At 43.5% G+C, this 27,636-nt stretch overlaps 2 protein-coding genes across 3 annotated transcripts; one reads left to right on the top strand and one right to left on the bottom strand.

Annotated features, from left to right (window-relative positions):
- Positions 1-7,760: 7,760 nt before the first annotated feature.
- LOC139443167 (uncharacterized) lies at positions 7,761-27,328 on the bottom strand. Of its 2 annotated transcripts, none has more exons than XM_071224126.1 (4): positions 27,241-27,328; positions 14,307-15,468; positions 8,243-9,679; positions 7,761-8,131 (listed from the first exon to the last, which is right to left on the bottom strand). In XM_071224126.1, exons 2-4 carry the CDS (start codon positions 15,407-15,409, stop codon positions 8,032-8,034), a joined length of 2,640 nt encoding a protein of 879 aa, XP_071080227.1. In that variant the 5' UTR covers positions 15,410-15,468; positions 27,241-27,328; the 3' UTR covers positions 7,761-8,031. The 2 variants fall into 2 exon arrangements, with proteins under 2 accessions (XP_071080227.1, XP_071080228.1); XM_071224127.1 differs by lacking the exon at positions 27,241-27,328 and adding an exon at positions 18,322-18,400.
- Positions 17,808-19,569, top strand: LOC139442401 (integumentary mucin A.1-like). The gene is made up of 2 exons (XM_071223216.1): positions 17,808-17,893; positions 18,849-19,569. Exons 1-2 carry the CDS (start codon positions 17,808-17,810, stop codon positions 19,567-19,569), a joined length of 807 nt encoding a protein of 268 aa, XP_071079317.1.
- Positions 27,329-27,636: the final 308 nt, after the last annotated feature.

Here is a 27,636-nt window from a genome sequence, read left to right as displayed (position 1 = left end):
TACATCGTTCAGCTTAAACTTTTGATGTCAGACTGACTTCGTAGCTACAAGGATGGTCACAATTGCTATACCGTCAACATAATCCACTTTTATTCAATTTTTGTCATTATACTACATTCATGATCTTTTGTCTAAAGAATCAAATGTAATATTTGGTAACTGAATGTACCTGCATGAAGTTTAGTTCTGGTACATCAATTGAAATCTTGTGTTGCAGACCCAAAGTTCGGTTATCTATTAAGTTCCGACAGTCAACATGTCCGGTGGGGGGCAAGGGTGGCCCAGTCGTCTAAGGCGCCGCAATTCGCTGTGCAGAGTTGCGTCCCTTGGACACACCAGAAACCTATGATCATGGGTTCGAATCCTGGTTCGCCCCAATTATGTTTCTAGGTTTGTCAGCACCATAGCCGTGCCCGTGGGTTTCACCGAAGTGGTAAACGTCCAAGACCTGCATCACTTCAGGCTTTCCTCCCACATTAAGCTGACACGCCGTGATCAAACTGGAATACTGTTAAAAGCGGCGTTAAACCCAACTCACTCACTCAACATGTCCGGTTGTCTTGATGTTACTGGATACAGCAACAACAGGAAGCAACCATTTGATTTTCAGTGGGGAGGGGATATTTGTTTGATGAGCCTGTTCTTATTTTTGTAATGTTTAGGAGCTCATTAAATTTTACCAAATAATAAACTATAATAACAAACTGAGTTCTCTGGACACTGGTCTGCAAGCAAGCAAAATGTAGTTATAAATGGTTGTTATGTGATATATAGTCCATAAAACAATTATCAGATGCTCTGTGATCTCAAAATGTTATTTATGAACAAACCGTGATGGTCTCAAAATAAAGGATATGAATGTCACACTTATTGCTATGAACCACCGACATGTGATGTTAGTCAGTGATGACTCTGTTGATACCAGTGTAAGTCGGAGGAATCAGAGGACACAATGGTACGAAATGTTGACGTTGTTGATATATACCAGTGTACGACGGGACATATAAGACAGGTGATCACTGAAACGTATTCTGTCTCAGTACCAAGTCCAATGATCACTGAGACGTTTACTGCCTCGGTACCAAGTCCAATGATAACTGAGACGTATACTGTCTCGGTACCAAGTCCAATGATCACTGAGACGTATACTGTCTCGGTACCAAGTCCAATGACCACTGAGACGTATACTGTCTCGGTACCAAGTCCAATGATCACTGAGACGTATACTGCCTCAGTACCATGTCAAATGATCACTGAGACTTATACTACCTCCGTACCAAGTCCGATGATCACTGAGACGTATACTGCCTCGGTACCAAGTCCGATGACCACTGAGATGTATACTGCCTCGGTACCAAGTCCGATGACTACTGAGACGTATACTGCCTCAGTTTAACCTGTTCGAGCTGCACCCTGTTATGAGGGAGTATGTTCCTCTGTCCACATTAAATGTTCCAGTACATGCTTAATAGTCCATTGCTTAGAATAAATGTGTTTAGTTCATGTTGCGTTTGGTTATCACACCTGTACTGTCTTCTCCATGCCTGCAGCCACCTACTCGGTCAAGTAGCCGGCAATCATCTCAAGTTTATGTTCCAAGTTTGTGATCCTGTTTTATTGATTGCCAGTATAATGTACGATGGCAACCAGGCGACACTAGGGGCCTGGCAGAGAGCTGGCAGGGGTGACAGGCAGCTGGGTGTGTCCTCTCTCTACCTCCACCCTCCCTCTGATTGTACTGTCACTGTACTTCTACTGCAGAAAATATGTTTTGGTAAATGTATCATACACTATCATGTTTCACGTTACCAATAAAGCCAAAGCTGTATGGATTGCCTTGTTGTTTTTATGAATGTGGGGCAACCCTCGTCAACCTGAAGGTATTGTTGTCTGATATTTTACATGTCGGAGCCGGCATTAAACCCGGGCTTCGATGTCTCTGGAAGATATGTGTTGCACGTCCGAGCGTTTTTAGGATATTTAAAACCTGCATTCGCGGGATGAAACCGAGGGGCTCCGAGGGGCTCCCAAGGATAAGTGTTTTATCTAACTTACAAACCAAAAATGAAACTTAAAACAACATTTATCAACATTTTTATGTTTCAAACATACTTTCAATGAACCTGAGAAACAGGCGTGTTGCTGGCGTATGGGACTTGAAAAAGACATTCTTAAAAGCATTGTGATTTATCAGCGCCTCTGTAGCCTTGTGGTACACTCAATTGGCTTCAGATACGAAGGTTGCGTGTTCGATCCTCGGGAATATAAATTCATTTGTCATTTGATTTTACATTTCATTACATTGTGTTAAAATGCAAAATAAATTTCTGGTGATAAACATTTATATGTTACAATCTTAACATATACATAAAATCCCTGGGATTTTATAACATATTATATAACAAATATGCCTGGGATATCATATAAAATGCCCAGGATATTATGTAACGCGACTTAACACGACTAGAGAACAATAGCAAGAAGTCACTGGAGGTTTATGATGTGGCATACTACCAGTGAGATCTCGGCTGTGTGCTAATCCTTACTTAGCTGCAGATAGGTAACATTTTGAAAATTGATAATGTGCGTAAAATATATATATATATATTAATGTCATGTAAGTAACTGGTCCCTTTTGTTCTTCCGAGATGTTGAAAATGTAGCTTATCAAGATTGACAGACACACACATTTGAGCTAGATGATCTGATGCTCAATACTTGGGACAAGTCCCCTGTCAGGCTAGTAGCAGATGTACTTAGGTTTCGATTGTTACTTAATACCACACTCAACACTATAGCAGCTATGTGACCGCGGCCTGTAAATAATCTAGACTGGGCCAGAAAATCTACTGATTTGTATTGAGAAAAATCATATGAATAGAAAACCTTATTTTCAATATTTTGATATAGTATGGTAAGTCATCATGCCATATTACCGATCAGAGAATGATCATGTGTAATAACTTGAATGAATGGTGTCCCTTGACAAAGGATCCAGACAAGGGATGGGACAAGTACAAATTTGATACCAAGGTATCCTACCCCCTTTGACCTGACCCAACACGGGTACCAGCTGTAGGTTTCAAGAGCTGGTGACTTAATGTCCAATTGCGAACTGTTTTATCAGAGCCCTGGCAAAAACTATTTAGATATATGTATAAAACAATCTTGTCATGCATACACTCAAGTTGACTCAAGCTTTATCTTAATCGTATAAAAGTCAGAAGGAATGGGTGCGTAGGCAGAACGAAATGTGAACGTTAGCGACTTGTAGTGTAACCATAGCTTTTTATTGTCATTGTCATTAAGGGGCGGTCGGGTAGCCTAGTGGTTAAAGCGTTCGCTCGTCACGCTGAAGACCTGGATTCAATTCCCGACATGGGTACAATGTGTGAAGCCCATTTCTGGTGTCCCCCGCCGTGATATTGCTGGAATATTGCTTAAAGCAGCGTAAAACCAAACTTACTCACTCATTGTCATTAAACGATATATGATCACGTGACTAACCGTGGATCCTGTGGGTACCTGCATCCTACTCTGGACCCATCCAACCAATACCAAAGTACCTGTCCCATTCATTCACTCGGAACAGGTTATCCGTAATTTCTCTAGCTCATTGGTTATTGTGTAATTATATATCTCGATAAGTCTTGGTGCAGTGAGTCATCATATGAGTGAGTGCTATTGTCCTGAGGGACGATCGGGTAGCCTTATGGTTAAAGCGTTGCTCATCATGCTGAAGACCCGTGTTCCCGACATGGGTACAATGTGTGAAGCCCATTTTTGATGGAATATTGCTAAAAGCGGCGTAAAATCAAACTCACTCACTCACTCACTCACCCACCCACCCACCCACCCACCCACTCACTCACTCACTCACCTACCTACCTATTGTCCCGGAGTATATGATTAATGACATGTTAACATATATCAAACAATGTTTGCCCAATCATTGTTTTTGATATAAAATAAGTCAAGATATCTCGGCTACATTTTTTATTACATCATAACCAACATTGATAAAAAAGACCAAGTGGTAAGACTGCCATATATTATCATGTTGGTGCTATCTCAGTGTAAGTCGTCACACAGCACACTGCCACTATAAGTATGTGTGTCACAAGCCTAAGATATAAATGAGTGAGTATTATATTAAGTGTGCCCACTTTAAATGCTCCATAGGTTCACATAAAAGTGCTCACAAGTGAACAAACTATATCACAGTTACCTTGAATTATGCATTCATTATGTGCAACCTACATTGTTTTATAAACTCTTTGAAAACTTGGTTTACGACACTCAAATATTGAAAAAATATATAATTGAAAATTAGTTGTTTTTATATTCTGCCGACCAGAAGTAATAAAAATAACAAAAGTATTTACTGACTCTAGTAAAATAAAAACATTTTTTAAAAATATACTACTCAAAAGAAGTTAAGGATCACCTGATTCTTTCATATTACAATAGTTAATCTCTCATGCCATGACAGATTAACATTACCAATATGAAAGAATCGGGTGATCCTTAACTTCTTTTGAGTAGTATATTATTATTAAAAACTGTTGAAAATATATCTTAAAATTCAAAACAATTAATCATTATGAATCCCTATTCCTCTCACCTTGTAATTTTATTTTATTTTCCTACCTAAGGAAACACAAAATTTATTTTTTATTTTTTCCAACCTATCGACCTGAATTTGTGGGCTGTAATCCGTAACACCCCACCCAATCCCCACTCAAAGTCTGGCTTTACTCAGAGATTTCACATTGGTGGCTGCAAATAGTGTTTTTTGTGTTAAAAAAATATTCAATATTCAAGGCAAGTATGCCAGATGTAGCAGGAGAGAAATAGTTCCCTGGTGCTGATGTTTTATATTTATATTTGATTTTAAACAACTGTCAACAAATAGTGGTTTGAACCTTTAACACTGAAACATGTGCTGTTTGTTTTAGTTTAAATTTTGCAAAACTTTAGATGAAACAAAAGTTGGTATGACCTTATTGAGGAAACAACAGTAATTATTGTGAAGGGTACAGTGATAAACGTTTAGTAGGAACTTTCTTTCATCAGTTACTATAAAGTCTTCCTAATGTCATACTGAAAGCCATTCCTTTCAACTACCGGTAATCAGTTAACTTATGTATTGGAGAAAACACGCTCACAAGGTTTCGGTAGACAGTGCATGCCCTGGGGAGAGGGAAAAACCAAGGGGGTGAAGCCCCCGCGGTTTTTCTTGACCCCCAGGGCATGCTCTGTCTACCAAAACCGAGGGAAAGTGTTTTTCCATGCTTATGAACCGAAAAAAGAAACTTAAAACAACATTTATCAACATTTTTATGTTTCGAACGTACTTTCCATGAACCTTAGGAAACGTACGTAAAATATCTGTTGCTGGCGTACAGATCTTGAAAAGGACATTCTAAAAACCAGTGAGGCTTATCAGCACCTCTGTAGCCTCGTGGTACACTCACTGGGCTACAGATATGAAGGTTGCGAGTTCAATCCTCGGGAATATAAAGAAAACATTTGTCATTTGATACTACATTTCATTACATGTTACAATCTGAACGGAAGTTATATTGATAAAATACCCAGGACGTTATATAAAATCCCTGAGATATTATATAATATCCCTGGGATATTATATAAAATCCCAGGGACATTACAACGTCCCTGTTTATGAGATTTAACCCAACTGGAAAGTAAAACCTCACAATAGGTTTTAATGCCTATAGAAAGAAGTCTCTTACTTAATAGCGATCCCAATGAATAGGTTTATATGTAAACTTCATGCACCAGGGAGCTGCCCTGAGCTCCACTGCACAGATAGAAGTGAATATATATTTTTTTTTACCCTACTTAGTCAAATAAATATACCCAGTCTAACACTATTATGTACTATTCAACAATATTTATTTCATTTATATTCTGATATTGAAAGAACGTGTCACTAAAAAGACCCTTTTTCTACGGTCTTCCCTAAACGATATACATATTACACAAAAGAAGTAAAAGAACACCCGATTCTTTCATATTACTATAGTTAATCTGTCATGTTCTTTTAACTTTTAAGTAGTATATATATGTGTCATCACAATGAGCTGCCTTGAATCAGAATACCACGGTACATAAATATTAAATATCTGAACTGCTACATAAAAATAGCGGACAAATATTTTCATTAACATTCTCCCCACATATCCTACATACTAGGGATGGGTATCGGATGTTTAAAGTGTATCACAGTATTTTACAATGCACAAGGCCGTATTGCGATACGTATCACTATATATTGTATAATTCAAAATTTTGAATTCAGAAGCAATTTGAAACATAAATGCAGGAATTAAAGTTCATATTAAAATGGAACAAAACAAGATACTGGAACAGCATAATGTTTACTCATTCAACAAATATGCAAGGATGCACGCTCCGGGACAGTGATGACATGGTGCTACACCACTGCCATAGAAGAGCTCAAGAATGTGAACTTGGATTTTTGAATTACGGAAACATTTCGAATGATTACAAATTTGCCAAGTGTATAACTTCAAACATGAAAATCGCTATTTGAAATCACCCGATATACCGAGCATTAAAACATGATATTGTGATACGTATCATGCAATGACCGAACCTCAATTTACCGAACTACTGGTAATACTGCGCACCCCACTACATACATGTCACTATACATATTCCATAACAATACTTGACACAAGTTATCACAGTCAGAGCTTTGGATTTGTGTAAGTAATAAATAAACGAGGTTATACGAGTCGTATCGGTTATACGATGTGTAATTGTCCGAGGACTAACGTACAGACCATCCAAATCATGTTAACTAACATCCAGGTACATACACGTTCAACTCCATTGACCCTTTCTCAACTCTGATTCTTAACGTAAGGCATCAAAGGCAATTTGGATTTCCTCTCAGAAAATGAAAAACCTTATACATCCTGGAACATACACAAGAAGTTGCTACACTCAGCGATTAGTATCATGTAAACAATTAAAGGGAGATCACTCTACATCCAAGTGTCACAACCAAACAGGATATACATGTGCTTAAAACAAGTATGGACATTTTCTTTAGGATTAACTTGGCAGCAAACTTAAAAGTAAAGAAACAGGAAACATTCAAACATGATACTGAAATGTTTAGAAGTGTGTTGGTTAGTCTGGTGTATTTTGAAGATAAAACAGCTGTCTTGACAGGGCTTTGTCAGAGACGATGATCTACTTGAATGAGTCACTGTTTGCAGATCTGCACCTTGGACAAGTAAGCACAAGTTGATGATATACTTGAAAGTTGACGGCCTGCCCACCAACCTGTTCCTTTGACAGGGTGCCAAATCCCCTTCTATCAGCATCAGACATACCTATCATGGTTAACATTTATACTAAGTTATCCAATAATAATTAAATCCACATCAAGTGCTTTTATGAGTTACCATGGCGTAATATTTATACATCATTTCATATAATAGTTTAGCAAGTAATACTTATCATCAGGTAAAATACTATTCAATAAAACAAGAGTTACGTCTAGGAGATGCGCTCCCATTACCTTAGGGTAGCATCTGTCAAAAAAGCTATAGACTGAAACTACTGATATTTTATATATGCATTTTACCTGATGATAAGTATTACTTGCTAAACTACTATATGAAATGATGTATAAATTTTACACCATGGTAACTCATAAAAGCACTTGATGTGGATCTAATTATTATAGGATGACTTAGTATAAATGTTAACCATGATATACCACTTGATTTGTCTTGGCATGCAGTTTAAGGACTCTTGGGTCATAGCAGTGTACACAGCTGGTCCAAGTAAATTAGACTGGGATTTCACATAGAATGCATGATTATGCATGTTTACATGCTTAGGGCTAAATATTTTATTGATTTGTCACTTTTCACCATTTAAATATTGGCATCCTTTCACCAGGACTCGGTATCCAGTGTACCAAAGGGTGTTGGCACCCTCTTGGACAAGAAGGGACAAGTTGCTGATCTACTTGACAGAGTACCGGCCCGCTGACCTGTAACTTGGACGTGTCGGGCTCAACAGGTCAACTTGAGACATGTACAGCGAAGAGGGTTGTTGGGAAGAGCTGTAACATAACAATGAGGCATTAGGACAAAAATAGAACAGATTGTTTTGTGGTAATGGTGTTTAAAAGAGAGATATCCAATCAGAAACGTTTGGTACTGTTGGTACTTGCCTTCTGTAAGCGGTTGACTTGGAACTTGCAGTGTATAGAGAGCCAGGTCCAGTGTACCTCTTTGACCAACTGCTACTGGAGTATTGTGGCTGTAGTGCAGAGCTGGCACCAGACTGACCCAGGCCGGAGTCGACCTGTGAGGAAGAGGACAGTCTTGAGTGGGTGGAGGAGAAACTGCAGCGGCAGGGAGATATTGATCTGGATCGGGAGTACTGAAAGTCTCGCTCCCTGTCCAAAGCCATCTGCCTTCTGAGTTCCACGAGGTAGTCCTTGTGGTGTCTGGGGGAAGCATGTGATGCTTTTGAGGATGTAGAGAAAATGCTGGAGGTGTCCCAGCTGCTGTCGTGGTGCTCACCATAGTCATAGTGAGACAGGTGGGAGCGCATTCTCAAGTCATTCAACTCATCTTCTGAGGCAGCCAATGCACTTCTTTTCCTGAGATCAGTCAAGAAGTGAACATATTTCTCCATAGCATCTACAGCGGAATCAGTGCTGGAAACTGATGGTGACCTCGGATAGGTAGACCTTAAGAACTGTTCTTGCTTTTTTGACCTCTCATAGAACAGTTGTTCCCACATTCTCTCCAGCTTGAAGGCTTCAATCTCGGCTCTTCTTTTCATTTTCATGATCTCCCTGTTGAGAAACCTTTTCCTACTGTGGCCTCCAGCTTGGATGTGCCTCACTTCATCCAGACACAGTTTTATGGCTTTCTTGGACTCTTCAAGTTCAGCTCTGCTTTGGAGGATGATTTCCCTTGTGATGTTGATCATTTCCTTGCTTCGAGAAGAGCTTGGAAGGCTGGCCTCAAGTTCCCAGGAGTCTTCGAGAAGGGCCAGCAACTGATCAGTCTGTCCAATAGAGTAGTTGAGTTTAGCCTCAAGCAGTTCAACTGTCAAACACGATGGCAAGTTGGGAATGTGTAAGGCAAGAAGTTCAATAATCTCAATTCGTTCAGAAGCTAGTTTGTTCAGCTCGGAATGAATCTGTGTTGTTTCATCATCTGTCATCACCGCTTTTGAAGATCTCCTTCTGTCTGCCCACTTGTTGCTATGGAGATTGGTTAGGTTAATCTCCCTGTAGTAACTGTTCACCCTGTCAATAAGACTTCTCTTGAGGTTTTCAGACTGGAGGGAGTTATAGGTTGAAGGTGACACATCGTCCTGAACCACGGAGACCGGTGATGCCCTGGGTGTGAGGGAAGAGTCACTCCAGTCATCATGCAGGTCCCCTGTGGATGTACCAACCTCAACATGGATTACCGGAATCCCCCGAGGTTTGGTCAGTTCCTTGAGATCAGCTGTAGTGGTCCCGACAGTGATCCGTGGCTTCACATACTTCCTCAGGTCATCAGTGCTTGTACTCATATTGTGCTTTGGTTCAGCTCCAACCAGTTTGTTCACCATAAATGGTTTCTGTGTACTGGTCCATGCATCACATCTGTAAGAACACAAGATCATTTCATTTGAGTATTACCAAAGTAGATACAAGTTTATTTATAATTAATTACTTTTAGGGAATACTGAGGCCACACTTTTTTAATCAAGTGGTTTCAAAACATCCTCAACAATCTGGTGCCCGTTATATGTATTTAGTTTGTTTTGTTTATTTGTTGTTAAATCCAGCTATATGATGGGCGGTCTGTAAATAATCAAGTCTTGATCAGACAATCCAGTGATTGACATCATGAGCATTGATCTACGCAATTGAGATATGATGACATGCATCAACCAAGTCATCCGGATCCCATTTGGCGCCTTTTACGGCAAGCATGGGTTGCTGAAGACCTTTTCTAACCCAGATCTTCAGGATCTTCATGTGATGAGAGTGAGACTATGACAATGAGATAATACTGTTCTCTCCCATCAACCAGACCAACTAAATATCACAGCCATAATTTCCTAGGTCACATTAAGCATTCACTTTGAATGCAGCTGTGGGCAACAGTGCCTAACCTGATGCTATTGTATATTCTGTCATAATTTGTGATTTAAGTTAAGTTGTTTGGACAGGTAGTGAGTGAGTGAATTATTTTAAAGCTGATTTTAACATTGTTTTATCAGAAAATAAATCCTGGCACATTTAGAAGACGTTATTATAAACACTCTGAGGAAACCATGATCCCTCATATACATGGGGATGACAAACCAAGGATCATCACTGGAGCAAATCTGGGACTCAAACACATCACCAGCAGATCAACACTCGACTAGACACATCACCAGCAGACCCAGGCTGGACTAGACACATCACCTGCAGATCAACACTCGACTAGACACATCACCAGCAGACCCAGGCTGGACTAGACACATCACCAGCAGATCAACACTCGACTAGACACATCACCAGCAGACCGAGGCTGGACTAGACACATCACCTGCAGATCCAGGCTGGACTAGACACATCACCTGCAGACCCAGGCTGGACTAGACACATCACTGGTAGATCCAGGCTGGACTAGACATATCACCAGCAGACCCAGGCTGGACTAGACACATCACCAGCAGATCCAGGCTGGACTAGACATATCACCAGCAGATCCAGGCTGGACTAGACATATCACCAGCAGACACAGGCTGGACTAGACACATCACCAGCAGACCCAGGCTGGACTAGACACATCACCAGCAGACCCAGGCTGGACTAGACATATCACTGGCCAACCCAGGCTGGACTAGACACATCACCAGCAGACCCAGGCTGGACTAGATACATCACCTTCAGATCCAGGCTGGACTAGACATATCACTGGCCAACCCAGGCTGGACTAGACACATCACCAGCAGACCCAGGCTGGACTAGACACATCACCAGCAGATCCAGGCTGGACTAGACACATCACCTGCAGATCAACACTCAACTAGACACATCACCAGCAGACCCAGGCTGGACTAGACACATCACCAGCAGATCCAGGCTGGACTAGACATATCACTGGCCAACCCAGGCTGGACTAAACACATCACCAGCAGACCCAGGCTGGACTAGACACATCACCAGCAGACCCAGGCTGGACTAGACACATCACCAGCAGATCCAGGCTGGACTAGACATATCACCAGCAGACACAGGCTGGACTAGACACATCACCAGCAGACCCAGGCTGGACTAGACACATCACCAGCAGACACAGGCTGGACTAGACATATCACTGGCCAACCCAGGCTGGACTAGACACATCACCAGCAGACCCAGGCTGGACTAGACACATCACCTGCAGACCCAGGCTGGACTAGACACATCACCAGCAGATCCAGGCTGGACTAGACATATCACTGGCCAACCCAGGCTGGACTAGACACATCACCAGCAGATCCAGGCTGGACTAGACATATCACTGGCCAACCCAGGCTGGACTAGACACATCACCAGCAGACCCGGGCTGAACTAGACATATCACTGGCCAACCCAGGCTGGACTAGACACATCACCAGCAGACCCAGGCTGGACTAGACACATCACCAGCAGACCCAGGCTGGACTAGACACATCACCTGCAGATCAACACTCAACTAGACACATCACCAGCAGACCCAGGCTGGACTAGACATATCACTGGCCAACCCAGGCTGGACTAGACACATCACTAGCAGACCCAGGCTGGACTAGATACATCACCTTCAGATCCAGGCTGGACTAGACATATCACTGGCCAACCCAGGCTGGACTAGACACATCACCAGCAGACCCAGGCTGGACTAGACACATCACCAGCAGACCCAGGCTGGACTAGACACATCACCTGCAGATCAACACTCAACTAGACACATCACCAGCAGACCCAGGCTGGACTAGACACATCACCAGCAGATCCAGGCTGGACTAGACATATCACTGGCCAACCCAGGCTGGACTAAACACATCACCAGCAGACCCAGGCTGGACTAGACACATCACCAGCAGACCCAGGCTGGACTAGACACATCACCAGCAGATCCAGGCTGGACTAGACATATCACCAGCAGACACAGGCTGGACTAGACACATCACCAGCAGACCCAGGCTGGACTAGACACATCACCAGCAGACCCAGGCTGGACTAGACATATCACTGGCCAACCCAGGCTGGACTAGACACATCACCAGCAGATCAACACTCAACTAGACACATCACCAGCAGACCCAGGCTGGACTAGACACATCACCAGCAGATCCAGGCTGGACTAGACATATCACCAGCAGACACAGGCTGGACTAGACACATCACCAGCAGACCCAGGCTGGACTAGACACATCACCAGCAGACCCAGGCTGGACTAGACATATCACTGGCCAACCCAGGCTGGACTAGACACATCACCAGCAGACCCAGGCTCGACTAGACACATCACCAGCAGACCCAGGCTGGACTAGACACATCACCAGCAGATCCAGGCTGGACTAGACATATCACTGGCCAACCCAGGCTGGACTAGACACATCACCAGCAGATCCAGGCTGGACTAGACATATCACTGGCCAACCCAGGCTGGACTAGACACATCACCAGCAGACCCAGGCTGGACTAGACATATCACTGGCCAACCCAGGTTGGACTAGACACATCACCAGCAGATCCAGGCTGGACTAGACACATCACCAGCAGACCCAGGCTGGACTAGACACATCACCAGCAGATCCAGGCTGGACTAGACACATCACCAGCAGATCCAGGCTGGACTAGACACATCACCAGCAGATCCAGGCTGGACTAGACACATCACCAGCAGACCCAGGCTGGACTAGACACATCACCAGCAGACCCAGGCTGGACTAGACATATCACTGGCCAACCGAGGCTGGACTAAACACATCACCAGCGGATCCAGGCTGGACTAGACACATCACCAGCAGACCCAGGCTGGACTAGACACATCACCAGCAGATCCAGGCTGGACTAGACATATCACCAGCAGATCCAGGCTGGACTAGACATATCACCAGCAGACACAGGCTGGACTAGACACATCACCAGCAGACACAGGCTGGACTAGACACATCACCAGCAGATCCAGGCTGGACTAGACACATCACCAGCAGATCCAGGCTGGACTAGACACATCACCTGCAGATCCAGGCTGGACTAGACACATCACCAGCAGACCCAGGCTGGACAAGACACATTACCAGCAGATCCAGGCTGGACTAGACATATCACCAGCAGACACAGGCTGGACTAGACACATCACCAGCAGACCCAGGCTGGACTAGACACATCACTAGCAGACCCAGGCTGGACTAGACATATCACCAGCAGACACAGGCTGGACTAGACACATCACCAGCAGACCCAGGCTGGACTAGACACATCACTAGCAGACCCAGGCTGGACTAGACATATCACTGGCCAACCCAGGCTGGACTAGACACATCACCAGCAGACCCAGGCTGGACTAGACACATCAACAGCAGACCCAGGCTGGACTAGACACATCACCAGCAGATCCAGGCTGGACTAGACATATCACTGGCCAACCCAGGCTGGACTAGACACATCACCAGCAGATCCAGGCTGGACTAGACATATCACTGGCCAACCCAGGCTGGACTAGACACATCACCAGCAGACCCAGGCTGGACTAGACACATCACCAGCAGATCCAGGCTGGACTAGACATATCACTGGCCAACCCAGGCTGGACTAGACACATCACCAGCAGATCCAGGCTGGACTAGACACATCACCAGCAGACCCAGGCTTGACTAGACATATCACCAGCAGACCCAGGCTGGACTAGACACATCACCAGCAGACCCAGGCTGGACTAGACACATCACCAGCAGACCCAGGCTGGACTAGACACATCACCAGCAGATCCAGGCTGGACTAGACATATCACTGGCCAACCCAGGCTGGACTATACACATCACCAGCAGATCCAGCTGGACTAGACATATCACTGGCCAACCCAGGCTGGACTAGACACATCACCAGCAGATCCAGGCTGGACTAGACACATCACCAGCAGACCCAGGCTGGACTAGACACATCACCACAGTGCAATATACTATTTAAAATACATTCACCTGCTCACATGAAACCAACAGCAGTTGTATATACTGAACATCAATGAAACTAATACACTTACTTGACTTTCTCTGTCTGTACAGACACATGTTCCACAAAAGGCTTTGGGACTTCCTCTGGTTCCCGGACCTCATGAACAAAAGGCTTTGGGACTTCCTCTGGTTCCCGGACCTCATGAACAAAAGGCTTGGGGACTTCCTCTGGTTCCCGGACCTCATGAACAAAAGGCTTGGGGATTCTCTCCTCATGGACAAAAGGCTTGGGGATTTCCTCTGGTTCCTTCTCATGAACAAATTCTGAGAACCTGTCCCATGTCACCTCTCCACATAGCATGTCAATCATGTCCACAAATAGTTCCTCGCGGTCTTCCGGCCTGGGGGCCACCACAATGGTTTTCCTCTCTTCCCAGATGTAAGACTCCTCATTGGTGGCAGCTGGGAGTTTAGGGCCTAGATTTCTCCTCGTAAGAAACAGGTCCACCCTTGGCGCTAACCATCTCAATTCCTTCTGAAAGTATTCCTGGAAAAACCTTGGCCCATATATGTTAAACCCATTTTCCATCTCACTGCTATAGCCATGGACAAAGCTTTCTGCTCCTATGGGGTCTGAGTTTCGCCTTTGGGTTGCATGTGTCAGTACAGCAGCACTAGAGCACGTCTTCTCATCACGGATATCATCCTGGGATCTCACTCTGCGATTTACCCAATCATATACTTTATATATATTTTCCACACCAGGTATCTTTCTCTGATAGTATATTTCAGGCAGTGCTCTATCCGACTTTCTCAAGAAATCATGTTTAGCATTCGCAGGTGCCTTGTATAACCTGTCAATAACAGATTTGCCAGGTTCAGCCTTTGGACTCTGAGGGGCTTTATAAGAAGTCCCGCCAGAAGATGTAACTGACTCCATACCCACAGAACTAATAGAGGAGTTTGAAGCTGAATTTCTGGCTCTGCGAAGGGATTCTTGAGATCCAAGGCTGCTCAATGAATTCCTCACTATCAGCCCCTTGTCGACCGGTAGACCAGCCTTGACCTTGAGTCTGCTAGACGATTGCATCGGCTTCTGCCGGAGCTCTTGTGCCCTTGTCATCTTTATTTCGGGTGGAGACGATGTCTTCTTTCTTGCTGTGCCTGGTCTGTGAGGTGGTGAGCTTGACATGTTGGAGAGGCAGTAGAGAGGCTTCAAGAAAGAGACTAGTTTGACCTGTTCGGAAATACCTACAAAAAGAAATAAAAAATATAACATATCAATCTAAGCTATTAATAGCTGGAATTGCAGCATAAGCCATACTATGTACAATGTACACTTGTTCTTTACTACTAAAGAATATAAGGACCACACAACTCTTTCATATTAATGTAGTTAATCTGTCATACCATATTACTATAGTTGATCTGTCATACCATATTACTATAGTTGATCTGTCATACCATTATAACTATGGTTGATCTGTCAAACCATATTACAAAAGTTGATCTGTCATGCCATATTACTATAGTTGATCTGTCATACCATATTACTATAGTTGGTCTGTCATGCCATATTACTATAGTTGATCTGTCATGCCATATTACTATAGTTGATCTGTCATGCCATATTACTATAGTTGATCTGTCATACCATATTACAAAAGTTGATCTGTCATACCATATTACAAAAGTTGATCTGTCATACCATATTACAAAAGTTGATCTGTCATACCATGACAGATTTACATAAATGTGAAAGAATTGGGTGATCCTCAACATTTTGTGAGTAGTATATATATTACCGTGGGAGGAAAATTATAGGAAGAACACATTATTAGGACCTTTGAAATGTCCATTGTCTTTCATAACCAGAATCTAAAAAACCCGGAATGGAATATAATCTGTGGTGCTGCTTGAGACCACACTCTGTCCAAAGCAGGATACATGTATATTGACGTGAAAACTGACACACATAAGGCTTAAGGAAATAAAAGAATTGGTTTTCAGGCAATGACTTTTGAAAACGTAGTGCAGGCGGGAAGTGGAATTTTTTTGGCTTGTTCAAACTAGTATGTAACCAAATAAACAGTTGTGTGCCATCAACCTGGGAAAGGGCCTGTTTTTAGATTTTAGGATTTTTGAAATTCTTTCTAAAATGGAAACAAAAACAAAACATGTGGCAGACTTTATGACGATGCAGGCAGTGTCTGAGTGAGTGTGTATGGTTTTACGCCGCTTTTAGCAATATTCCAGCAATATCACGGCGGGGGACACCAGAAATTGGCTTCACATGGTACTCATGTCGGGAATAGAACCTGGGTCTTCGGCGTGACGAGCAAACACTCTAACTAGGCTACCCGACCGCCCCAGCAGTGTCTGAGAACCAAGACTATTATTTTTTTTAGCCTAATGTGAATTTGGGAAATCATTTTCAGTGAACTTGGCATGGGGATACCAAGTGGTAGTGAGGCCTGAAGACATACACCATGCAATAAAGTCTGAGTTTGAATCCTCAATGACGTGGTCATACCTGGACATCACCTTCCTACCTTTCAAAAGTCAAAATCAACTAAGTGTTTTCAAAGTGTTACAATAGAAATATCCACTATATGTAAAAGTAAACCTGTTAATGAGCTTTGTATAACACAGGTGACATAAGACAAATCCCTTTCTGTAAATATGCTTCAGTGAAGCTGTGGCGGAATGTTAATCCGTCAGCCTACGCAAGGATCACCAGCACTTGTTGTGTTCATAGACAGAACGGCAACAGCTTTGTGACTGCCGTAGGTTATATTTTAACATTATTTTCTCAAATACACTTGACATTGGTTCATTGTTTTAATAGTAAACAAGAAAGCCCAATAACACAAAAAACAGGGTATTTCTAATTATTTAGTAAGTTTTATTGCCAATTGTTTAATTCAAAGGGTATAGATTGACAACACTTGATAGAAGTTAAAAATAGTTTTTCTTCTACATGAAGACCATTTTATTGTCTGACGGATATAAACATCTAAAATATATCTGAAGGGATATTGTGTTCTCCTTGACTGCACATGTACAATGAATGTATGGCCTTCTTAAAATTTATTGTCTTGTTTGGGTATTGGGAACAGGTAAAACAATTTTACGGGAATAAGTTGACAAAATGTACTAAAGGTACAGTCCAAAATAATGTTACACTATCAGAGACCACAGATTTGTTATTTTTTATTGCTATACAGTATGATGTAGAATAAGGTCTATGGATGAAAAACTTTAAAAAATCACTTGCTTGATAACAATGTTAGAACCTACACGGAAATGTCGCTCCTAATTGTAATAAAGATGTGTTCATGAATATACCTTAGCCTTACATAGTACTACAACTTCTAAATGCCTCTCAAAGTAGCTATACAATATGATGTCAATATCTTATATAATCTGTGAATTCCTTTCATCTTGAGTTTGATACCAGGAAAGCGTCATTCGCATAATCGCCGAACCTGAACTGTGGCCACGAAAGCTACACTTAATTTTACCTATATTTGTCTTTCTTGGCCCATAACTGTTGACTTATAAGTAAATAGACAAAACAATACTACGGAATGATTATACCCTCAACAAACCTGGGTTGTGACGATCCCGTGCAGCCTGGTTCTCACAATGTGAGAGAAGAAAACACTCCCACACAGTGAGACAATTGCAAGTCAAGTGAGACAACAAACCTGGGTTGTGACGATCCCGTGCAGCCTGGTTCTCACAATGTGAGAGAAGAAAACACTCCCACACAGTGAGATCAGTGAAAGTCAAGTGAGGCAGCAGGGGGAGGTTAACACAACAGCATCCTCCAAACACAAGCACCTGCTACAGCACTGTCACCCAGCCTCCGTACCACCGAACACAACAAACCATGCAAACACTGCAGTCTTCAGTAGGACACCCACTAATTGATCCAAGGAGTCGCATCTCTTAAGGAATAGCAGGATGAGAAGAAACATCTATTCTCTACTGAAAGTGAGTGAGGTGAATACAATCAATAGTGTTCTGTGGCAACAAGCAACAACAGAGTGTGGGTCCAGACGGTGGAGCTGACCGATCCCAGCTGACCAACCAACCTACCTGCTCTGATGGAGACGCTACCTGCAGCCAGTCGGCTGGGCTGGATGTCATGCTTGGCCGGTCACACTATCATTACTGCCATCAACCAACCGGCTTGTCATGTTCCATGATCAATAAACAGACAATTAGAAAATCAATAATGTATACTCAATAACTCCTGATGAAACCAGTTTGGCAAATCTGCTCTCACCAAGATGACAGTTGACATAAGAGGATAATACACTAAGTTGCAGAGGAAGAATTGGCTTTTATGATGTCCTTCTTGACTTACACCCATGAAATGTCATTTTGACACAGAAAATCAAATTATGTTTGATGTTCACATCCTGTTATCATATTTGTCATAAACAATTCTACTATAACATGTATTTCAAAATTCTAAGAATGTTTGCCTATCACTTCGCATATATCATGCCATAGGTATGTATGAACATTTAACTGAAGAGAGTAACAGAGAAGTGTGAGATTATATTACTAGATTTTTCCAGCCCCCTGGCCACCCCTTAGACACTCAATGTCTCTGCCAGCCTGGCCACCCACCCTGAGACAGTCAATGTCCCCACAACCTGGCCACCCTCCCCTGAGACAGTCAATGTCCCCACACCCTGGTTGCCCAACCCTGAGACAGTCAATGTCCCCACAACCTGGCCACCCTCCCCTGAGACAGTCAATGTCCCCACATCCTGGCCACCCACCCCTGAGACAGTCAATGTCCCCACACCTTGGCCAACCACCCCTGAGAGAGTCAATGTCCCCACACCTTGGCCAACCACCCCTGAGAGAGTCAATGTCCCCACACCTTGGCCAACCACCCCTGAGACAGTCAATGTCCCCACACCCCGGTCACCCACCCCTGTGACAGTCAATGTCCCAACACCTTGGCCATCAACCCCTGAGACAGTCAATGTCCCCACACCGTGGCCACCCACCCCTGAGACAGTCAATGTCCCCACAACCTGGCCACCCACCCCTGAGACAGTCAATGTCCCCACACCTTGGCCAGCCACCCCTGTGACAGTCAATGTCCCCACACCTTGGTCACCCACCCCTGTGACAGTCAATGTCCCGGCACCCTCAGGCCACCCACCCCTGAGACAGTCAATGTCCCTACACCCTGGCCGACCACCCCTGAGACAGTCAATGTCCCTACACCCTGGCCGACCACCCCTGAGACAGTCAATGTCCCCACACCTTGGTCACCCACCCCTGAGACAGTCAATGTCCCCACACCCGGACACCCACCCCTGAGACAGTCAATGTCCCCACATCCCGGTCACCCACCCCTGAGACAGTCAATGTCCCCACACCCCGGTCACCCACCCCTGAGACAGTCAATGTCCCCACACCTTGGTCACCCACCCCTGAGACAGTCAATGTCCCCACACCCTCAGGCCACCAACCCCTGTGACAGTCAATGTCCCCACACCCTGGCCAACCACCCTTTAGACAGTCAGTGTCCCCACAACCCTGCCACCCACCCCTGAGACAGTTAGTGTCCCGAGCACCCTGATTACCCACCCCTTAGAGAGTCAATGTCCCCACAACCTCAGGCCCCCCATCACTAAGACAGTCAATGTCCCCACATCCTGGCCACCGACCCCTTAGAGAGTCAATGTCGCCACACCCTCAGGCCCCCCATCACTAAGACAGTCAATGTCCCCACACCCTGGCCACCCACCCCTAAGAGAGTCAATGTCCCCATACCCTGGCTAACCACCCTTTAGAAAGTCTGTGTCCCCACAACCCGGCCACCCCTGAGACAGTCTATGTTCCCACAACCCTGCCACCCACCTGTGAGACAGTTAGTGTCCCGAGCACCCTGATTACCCACCCCTTAGAGAGTCAATGTCCCCACAACCTCAGGCCCCCCATCACTAAGACAGTCAATGTCCCCACATCCTGGCCACCGACCCCTTAGAGAGTCAATGTCGCCACACCCTCAGGCCCCCCATCACTAAGACAGTCAATGTCCCCACACCCTGGCCACCCACCCCTAAGAGAGTCAATGTCCCCATACCCTGGCTAACCACCCTTTAGAAAGTCTGCGTCCCCACAACCCGGCCACCCCTGAGACAGTCTATGTTCCCACAACCCTGCCACCCACCTGTGAGACAGTTAGTGTCCCGAGCACCCTGATTACCCACCCCTGAGAGAGTCAATGTCCCCAGCACTTCAGCCAGCCAGCCCGAGACATGTCCCCAGCACTTCAGCCACCCACCCCTGAGACAGTCAATTTACCCCTGATCCTGCTGCTCAGCACAGCAGCACTACACACAATTATCCGGTAAGCACCAATGTGGAATATTATGTTTTACTTATGAACCTGTCTATTGACATGAAAACACACACACCAACACAAACTCCACCTCATAAAAACTATGAATAATTCATCTTCAAATTTCCCCAAAGCATCAGTTCTTTTATATTGGTCATAACAGCAAACAAAATTTTATATCTATATCATGTTACACTCAAACCTGTTAATGTCGAGACCATGCCTTCTGGTTTTCTATTGTTGGGAATTACATCAAACGGATGTAACGATGCACCTGTGATCTTTAATCTGGAAATGTATCTTTCTGGATGCTTTTACCCGGAACAGTACTGTCTGGATAAATTAGGTTTCACTGTAAATTGTTCCAATATACTATTTCCAGAGGTCTCCTCCCATTAGTAAGACAGTCAATGTCCCCACACCTTGGTCACCCACCCCTGAGACAGTCAATGTCCCCACACCTTGGTCACCCACCCCTGAGACAGTCAATGTCCCCACACCTTGGCCACCCACCCCTGAGACAGTCAATGTCCCCACACCTTGGTCACCCACCCCTGAGACAGTCAATGTCCCCACACCTTGGCCACCAACCCCTGTGACAGTCAATGTCCCCACACCTTGGTCACCCACCCCTGAGACAGTCAATGTCCCCACACCCTGGCCAACCACCCTTTAGACAGTCAGTGTCCCCACAACCCTGCCACCCACCTCTGAGACAGTTAGTGTCCCGAGCACCCTGATTACCCACCCCTTAGAGAGTCAATGTCCCCACACAGTTGTGAGACAGCTTAAAACAACAATGTCATACCTGGTTGCACATGATAATCAGGTAATTAAACCCTATCATGAAAATGGACTTGTCTTATTATAGACAAAAGAAATGACTCAAGATGCTTGATACCCTCTTTTACATTATTTCATTCAACATTTTAATTCATCCATCCCTTAAATCCATGTAACCTTTCCAGAGAACAAATTGCATCCTGAAGACAGCTGCTAAATCAAAAGAAGCTGCTTAGACAAGCATGACATACGTATACACATCAAATATCTGAATACAATAAACAAACATTTTATTTCAGGGATTGTACTTGTGGGACATTAACACATAATTCATAGGAAGTGACATGCCATGTTTGCTATCACTGAAGTGAGTTATGACATGTTTTATAAATCTTACTGAGTCCCAGTAGAGTACTTCTTAAAATCTTTCCAGTCGAACATCGATCAATCTCAGGTTTCACATCAATCACACAACAAATGACGTGCAATTCTGATAAAATCATTTGGCCATTGAGCAACGGAAATTGCTTTCACTGTTATTACCCCCTCTGAAGCAAATATGGTTTAAATAATCTTGATAACATTTTGTGCTGAATTCACACTTGGAACAAGCACAGAAAATATTCACATGGGAATCTGACAAGGTAGAGTTGACCAATGGATCACTTAAAACACAGATTGGCAGGAACCATCATTATCAATTATATACTTGCCTCAAATGCAAACGGACCAAAAAAATGTCTTTAATAAATGTTAATTGTTCATTTCAATGATATATTTATTCCTGCATTTCTCTATGTGGGGCGGTCGGGTAGCCTAGTGGTTAAAGCGTTCACTCGTCACGCCGAACACCCGGGTTCGATTCCCAACATGGGTACAATGTGTGAAGCCCATTTCTGGTGTCCCCCGCCGTGATATTGCTGGAATATTGCAAAAAGCGGCGAAAAACCATACTCACTCACTCCCTCACTCACTCTAGATGTGTGATATTATTCACCTGTTTTACAATAACGTGAACCTGGCACAGCAGGATCGTTTGCTATGGAGCAGATCCATATGATCCCTAAGGTTACTAAGCCTAGTCTGCTTATCGAGCTCATTCTGAAGGTTATTGATGTGCTAACATGTTTAGCTAATTGTTGTAACATATAACTGATTATATTCAAAGCTTGTTTGTAGACTAGTACAAGCAGCCACACACACACATGCATGCATGTCGCTATATAGGTGCAATAATCTTGGAAGCGACCAGAAACCCTAGTTCACCTAACCTCACCAAAACATGTCAATGCGACAACAAATTAATCTCTCTCAACAAAATTGATCACATCTTCAAGGAAACTATACAGTTGCATTTTGTCATAAGTTGAGTACTCAAACTTTAGAAGTCATGGCAAGAATGACTGCTTTACTCACATGTTTGAAGAAGGTATTGAGATACTGGCCCTCAGCTGCAGCTATAAGGCTTTGCTCACGCTTCCAGCTCATTGCATTATGAGCTGGCCTGTATATAGGACTGATTGCTAGATATGCTCATTAATCATAAGCCATACCATACTTGTCTCCATAATGAGCTGGTGGTGAGAGCTGAGATGCAACATTGCTCTCCACACAGTATACCTATTACCTAAAGCTCATCACCCTTTCCGATCATACAACCACATACTTCTCTTTCTGTGCTTGATGGCAGAGGACATAGCTAACCTCCTTCCAGAGATCAATGGTGAGGACAGGTGCTTGTTGGCAGAGGACATTGTGAACCTCCTTCCAGAGATCAATGGTAAGGACAGGTGCTAGTTGGCAAAGGACATAGTGAACCTCCTTCCAGAGATCAATGGCCAGGACAGGTGCTTGTTGGCAGAGGACATAGTTAACCTCCTTCCAGAGATCAATGGTAAGGACAGGTGCTTGTTGACAAAGGACATAGCTAACTTCCTTCCAGAGATCAATGGTGAGGACAGGTGCTTGTTGGCAGAGGACATTGTAAACCTCCTTCCAGAGATCAATGGTAAGGACAGGTGCTTGTTAGCCAATGCCATAGTTAACCTCCTTCAAGGGATCAATGGTAAGGACAGGTGCTTGATGGCAGAGGACATAGTTAACCTCCTTCAAGAGATCAATTGTAAGGACAGGTGCTTGTTAGCCAATGCCATAGTTAACCTCCTTCAAGAGATCAATGGTAAGGACAGGTGCTTGATGGCAGAGGACATAGTTAACCTCCTTCAAGAGATCAATGGTAAGGACAGGAGCTTGTGGGTAGAGGACATACTGGTAGATAAACTCCATCAAGAGATCAATGGTGAGGACAGGTGCTTGTTGGCAGATGCTATGGTTAACCTCTTTCCAGAGATCAATGGTGAGGACAGGTGCTTGTTGGCAGATGCCATGGTTAACCTCTTTCGAGAGATCAATGGTGCGGACAGGACACTGATAAATAAAACTACTGCAAGTACCCACTGTTCACCGAACCAGTCTGCAGCCTGGGACAGGGGTCATACTTTGCCTCATTAGAATAAAGATATAGAAATCAGCCAAGCATGGAATTGTGTGACTGCAAGCCCAGGTTGCATGGTAGTGTAAACAGGTCAGATCTTATATAATGGATGTGTAATACCTTTCCTGTAATCGGTTGCATGGTGTGCGTACTGAAAGTTCCCTCAGCCATGAATGTCCCACAAGTAATGGCTGTTGATGTTTGAACTACAAGGGGAAACCAACTTACAGCCTCGCATACTTTCACAGACCTGTGTTAGGAGCTGGAGCCCTGATTAAGCCCTTGCTTACAGCTGATTTATTTCATCCGTAGTTCACAGTGAATGGGAAGATGTTTAGGCTTACTATATATGCATACACACAGGCACTATTAGAATGTCAGTAGGGTAGTGTAGGGTATTTACTATATACAAATACATTTGCAGTAGGGCAGGACATGGCGGGGCAGGTTGGGATGGGGCGGAGTGGGGCGGGGTAGGGTAGGGTAGGGTAGGGTAGGGTAGGGTAGGGTAGGGTATCCAACTGGTTGATATTCCCCTGCCGTAAGTCAACTGGTTGATATTCCCCTGCCGTTATTCAACTGGTTGATATTCCCCTGCCGTAAGTCAACTGGTTGATATTCCCCTGCCGTAAGTCAAATGGTTGATATTCCCCTGGCGTTATTCAACTGGTTGATATTCCCCTGCCGTAAGTCAACTAGTTGATATTCCCCTGCCGTTATTCAACTGGTTGATATTCCCCTGCCGTTATCCAACTGGTTGATATTCCCCTGCTGTTATCCAACTGGTTGATTTTTTTTCCTGCTGTTATGCAACTGGTAGATTTTCCTCTGCCATTATCCATCTGATTGATTTTCCCCTGCTGTTATCCAACTGGTAGATTTTCCCCTGCCATTATCCATCTGATTGATTTTCCCCTGCTGTTATCCAACTGATTGATCTTACCCTGCTGTTTTCCAACTCAATGATCTTCCCCAGCTGTTATCCAACTGGTTGATCTTCCCCTGCCCAAATCCAACAGGTTGATCTTCCCCTGCTGTTATCCAACTGGTTGACCTTCCCATGCTGTTATCCAACTGGTAGATTTTCCCCTGCTGTTATCCATCTGATTGATCTTCCCCTGCTATTATCCAACTGATTGATCTTCCCTTGCCATTATCCAACTGGTAGATCTTCCCCTGCAGTTATCCAACTGGTAGATCTTCCCCTGCTGCCATCTAACTGGTTGATCTTCCCCTGCTGTTATCCATCTGATTGATCTTCTCCTGCCAAAATCCAACTGGTTGGTCTTCCCATGCTGTTATCCCACTCGTTGATATTTCCCTGCTGTTATCCAACTGGTACATCTTCCCCTGCAGTTATCCAACTGGTTGATCTTCCTCTGCGATGATCCATTTATCTAATACCCTTACACAGCAGCCATATGTCCTACAGATTCTCACCCACCACAACCATGAGACACTTGTTTGTGCCCAAGAGGCATAATGGATTGATTAATAACAGTGAGTCCACATTTATCAGTTCATATGAACAGCCAGTCATACACCCCTATGATAAATCCAGTGTTAATAATGTCAGTGCTTATCTGTTACATGAAGCCTATTTAATGTCAGAGCATGGAAAGTTATACCCAGCACAATGTTACATCCAGGACAGCTTTGTGTTAATGCAGTCAGTCAGGCTTCGGCTTGGCCTCTACGTCAACAACTGTTAACTGTTACCACACAGCATTAATTAAGGTATTACTAGCTTTTCACTAGCCTATTGATGTTTCAGTCAGTATTATCAGGACCTGAAAGGCTGCTCTGTCATTGACAAACATGGGAAATTATATCATTACATAACAGATAATTAGATATGGTCCCAGCTTGATAAGAATCAACTCCTTGCTTCAGTTAAATGTGGCAGGGTAGGGCGGGGTGGGGCGGGGCAGGGCGGGGCAGGGTAGGGCAGGACAGGGCAGGGCAGGGCAGGGCAGGGCAGGGCAGGGCAGGGCAGGGCATCATTTCAGATTTAAAATGCACAGATTCTCATGTTTTGTTCATTACTGAATAATTATGATGCATATTTTTGTGATTTCCAAACCCGACTGGTAGGCAATAGATTATATATTGTCATGTGAAAAAATGTGTTTTTTAACTTGGTTGCTCAAATCCTGTGTGGGATAAAGTGTTGGACAGAAATCCCAATGAATAGTGACAATGAGTATATTATAAAATTCTGTGATATGGAGAAGTTTTAGATAGGGTGTGTTACTTTCTCCTGTAATACTGCTCCACACTGGACTAATCTATGGAGGCAATTTATTTTTGCTCAGAGTTAAATTGTTCTGACAACTTTCTGTCTATGTTTGCATTGTACATACATGTAAGAAAGTACTTCTATTTTTTCACAATAAAATACATGTAAGAGTGTTCTTCTATTTTTTCACAATAAAATACATGTAAGAGTGTTCTTCTATTTTTTCACAATAATATACATGTAGGAGTGTTCTTCTATTTTTTCATGGTTGAATGGATATATAGTACTGATAATACCTTACTGTTGTGTAAGTCTTAAACCTACTGCCAGCCTGTTCAGTTTCTGTGTATATCATCTTACAATTTTAAGTCTTCAAGTCATCACAGATGGTGATACCTCTTGGTGCCAGTGTCATCAAGTGGTCTGAAAATTGGTTCACCTTCAACTTTATCTCTAGTAATGTGGAACAAATTTTACCAGAGAACTAATTTACAAGTTATATCTATTCCTGCTTGAACTAACTTCTCAGCGGAACTAGCCTGGGTGTATAACCATATCAAATAGCATGTAACCATGAGGAGCCTCTGTATCAGGGGATAACCTGTGGCAGATACACATCACAAATCACACAAGTCTAGTTGGAAGATGGGCCAAGACATTTAAATGGCCTGATTCAAAACTGATATTACCAGTTATATGGCAGCTAGCATAAATTAACCTGAACAGTTTGTATACAGGGATTTAGCTAGGATTCAAAACAAAGTGCTCCAGCAATTTTGAAAAAAATTGTTATTTTACTAAAAATTGGCATTTTTTTAATTCTTATTTCTTAAATTCAGAGGTATTTTAACATCGTAATATGAGATTGTATTCAATGAAATAATATAAAACTAACCATTGAAGCCTCTTTCTTTGTTTTTGGCCCTGTTATCAGTGAGATACAGGTTAGCTATTAGGAAATTAGCTGTTAGTTATTACATGAATTGGGAAATATATAATTCCAATTTGGGACCTTTTAATGACATTTGAAGCAGTTTGGCATCGATTATGAGTTGGTCTAAATCCCTGGTATACCTTTAGCCATCAATACAGAGGAACTAGAACAATTGGTAGATGTAAAGTTTTTACCTGTACAGCAGATAGCGGTTCTCCTGCATATCCAGGTACATACAGCCCAGGTACACACAGCCTAAAGAGCTGACTGTCACCAACTCCTGGCAATCAGGCCAGCACTAGCTCCAAGGACTTGGTATGTCTGGCATAGATACACACACAACTAGTTTACACAATAGTGTGACAATGTCGGCTCTCACATAACAATGATCTAAGCTGTCAATCCCTCTTGGCTGGGTAGTCAGCTATTGAAGGCATGACAAATCACTCTCTAATGGCTAATTTGTGATAATGCACCCAACAATGTGGTAACATACCGGCAACAGTGCTATAATCATTAGCTGGACATGTCACTGTACACCCACATTCAACAGTCTCAGAAAGCAGCTTCATGCCAGAGTCCGAGTGGTA

Source organism: Haliotis cracherodii, unplaced genomic scaffold (assembly GCF_022045235.1).
Source record: "Haliotis cracherodii isolate W230 unplaced genomic scaffold, xgHalCrac1.p SCAF_5, whole genome shotgun sequence".
Classification (NCBI taxonomy): domain Eukaryota; kingdom Metazoa; phylum Mollusca; class Gastropoda; order Lepetellida; family Haliotidae; genus Haliotis; species Haliotis cracherodii.
This window is presented reverse-complemented; position numbering and strand designations above follow the sequence as displayed.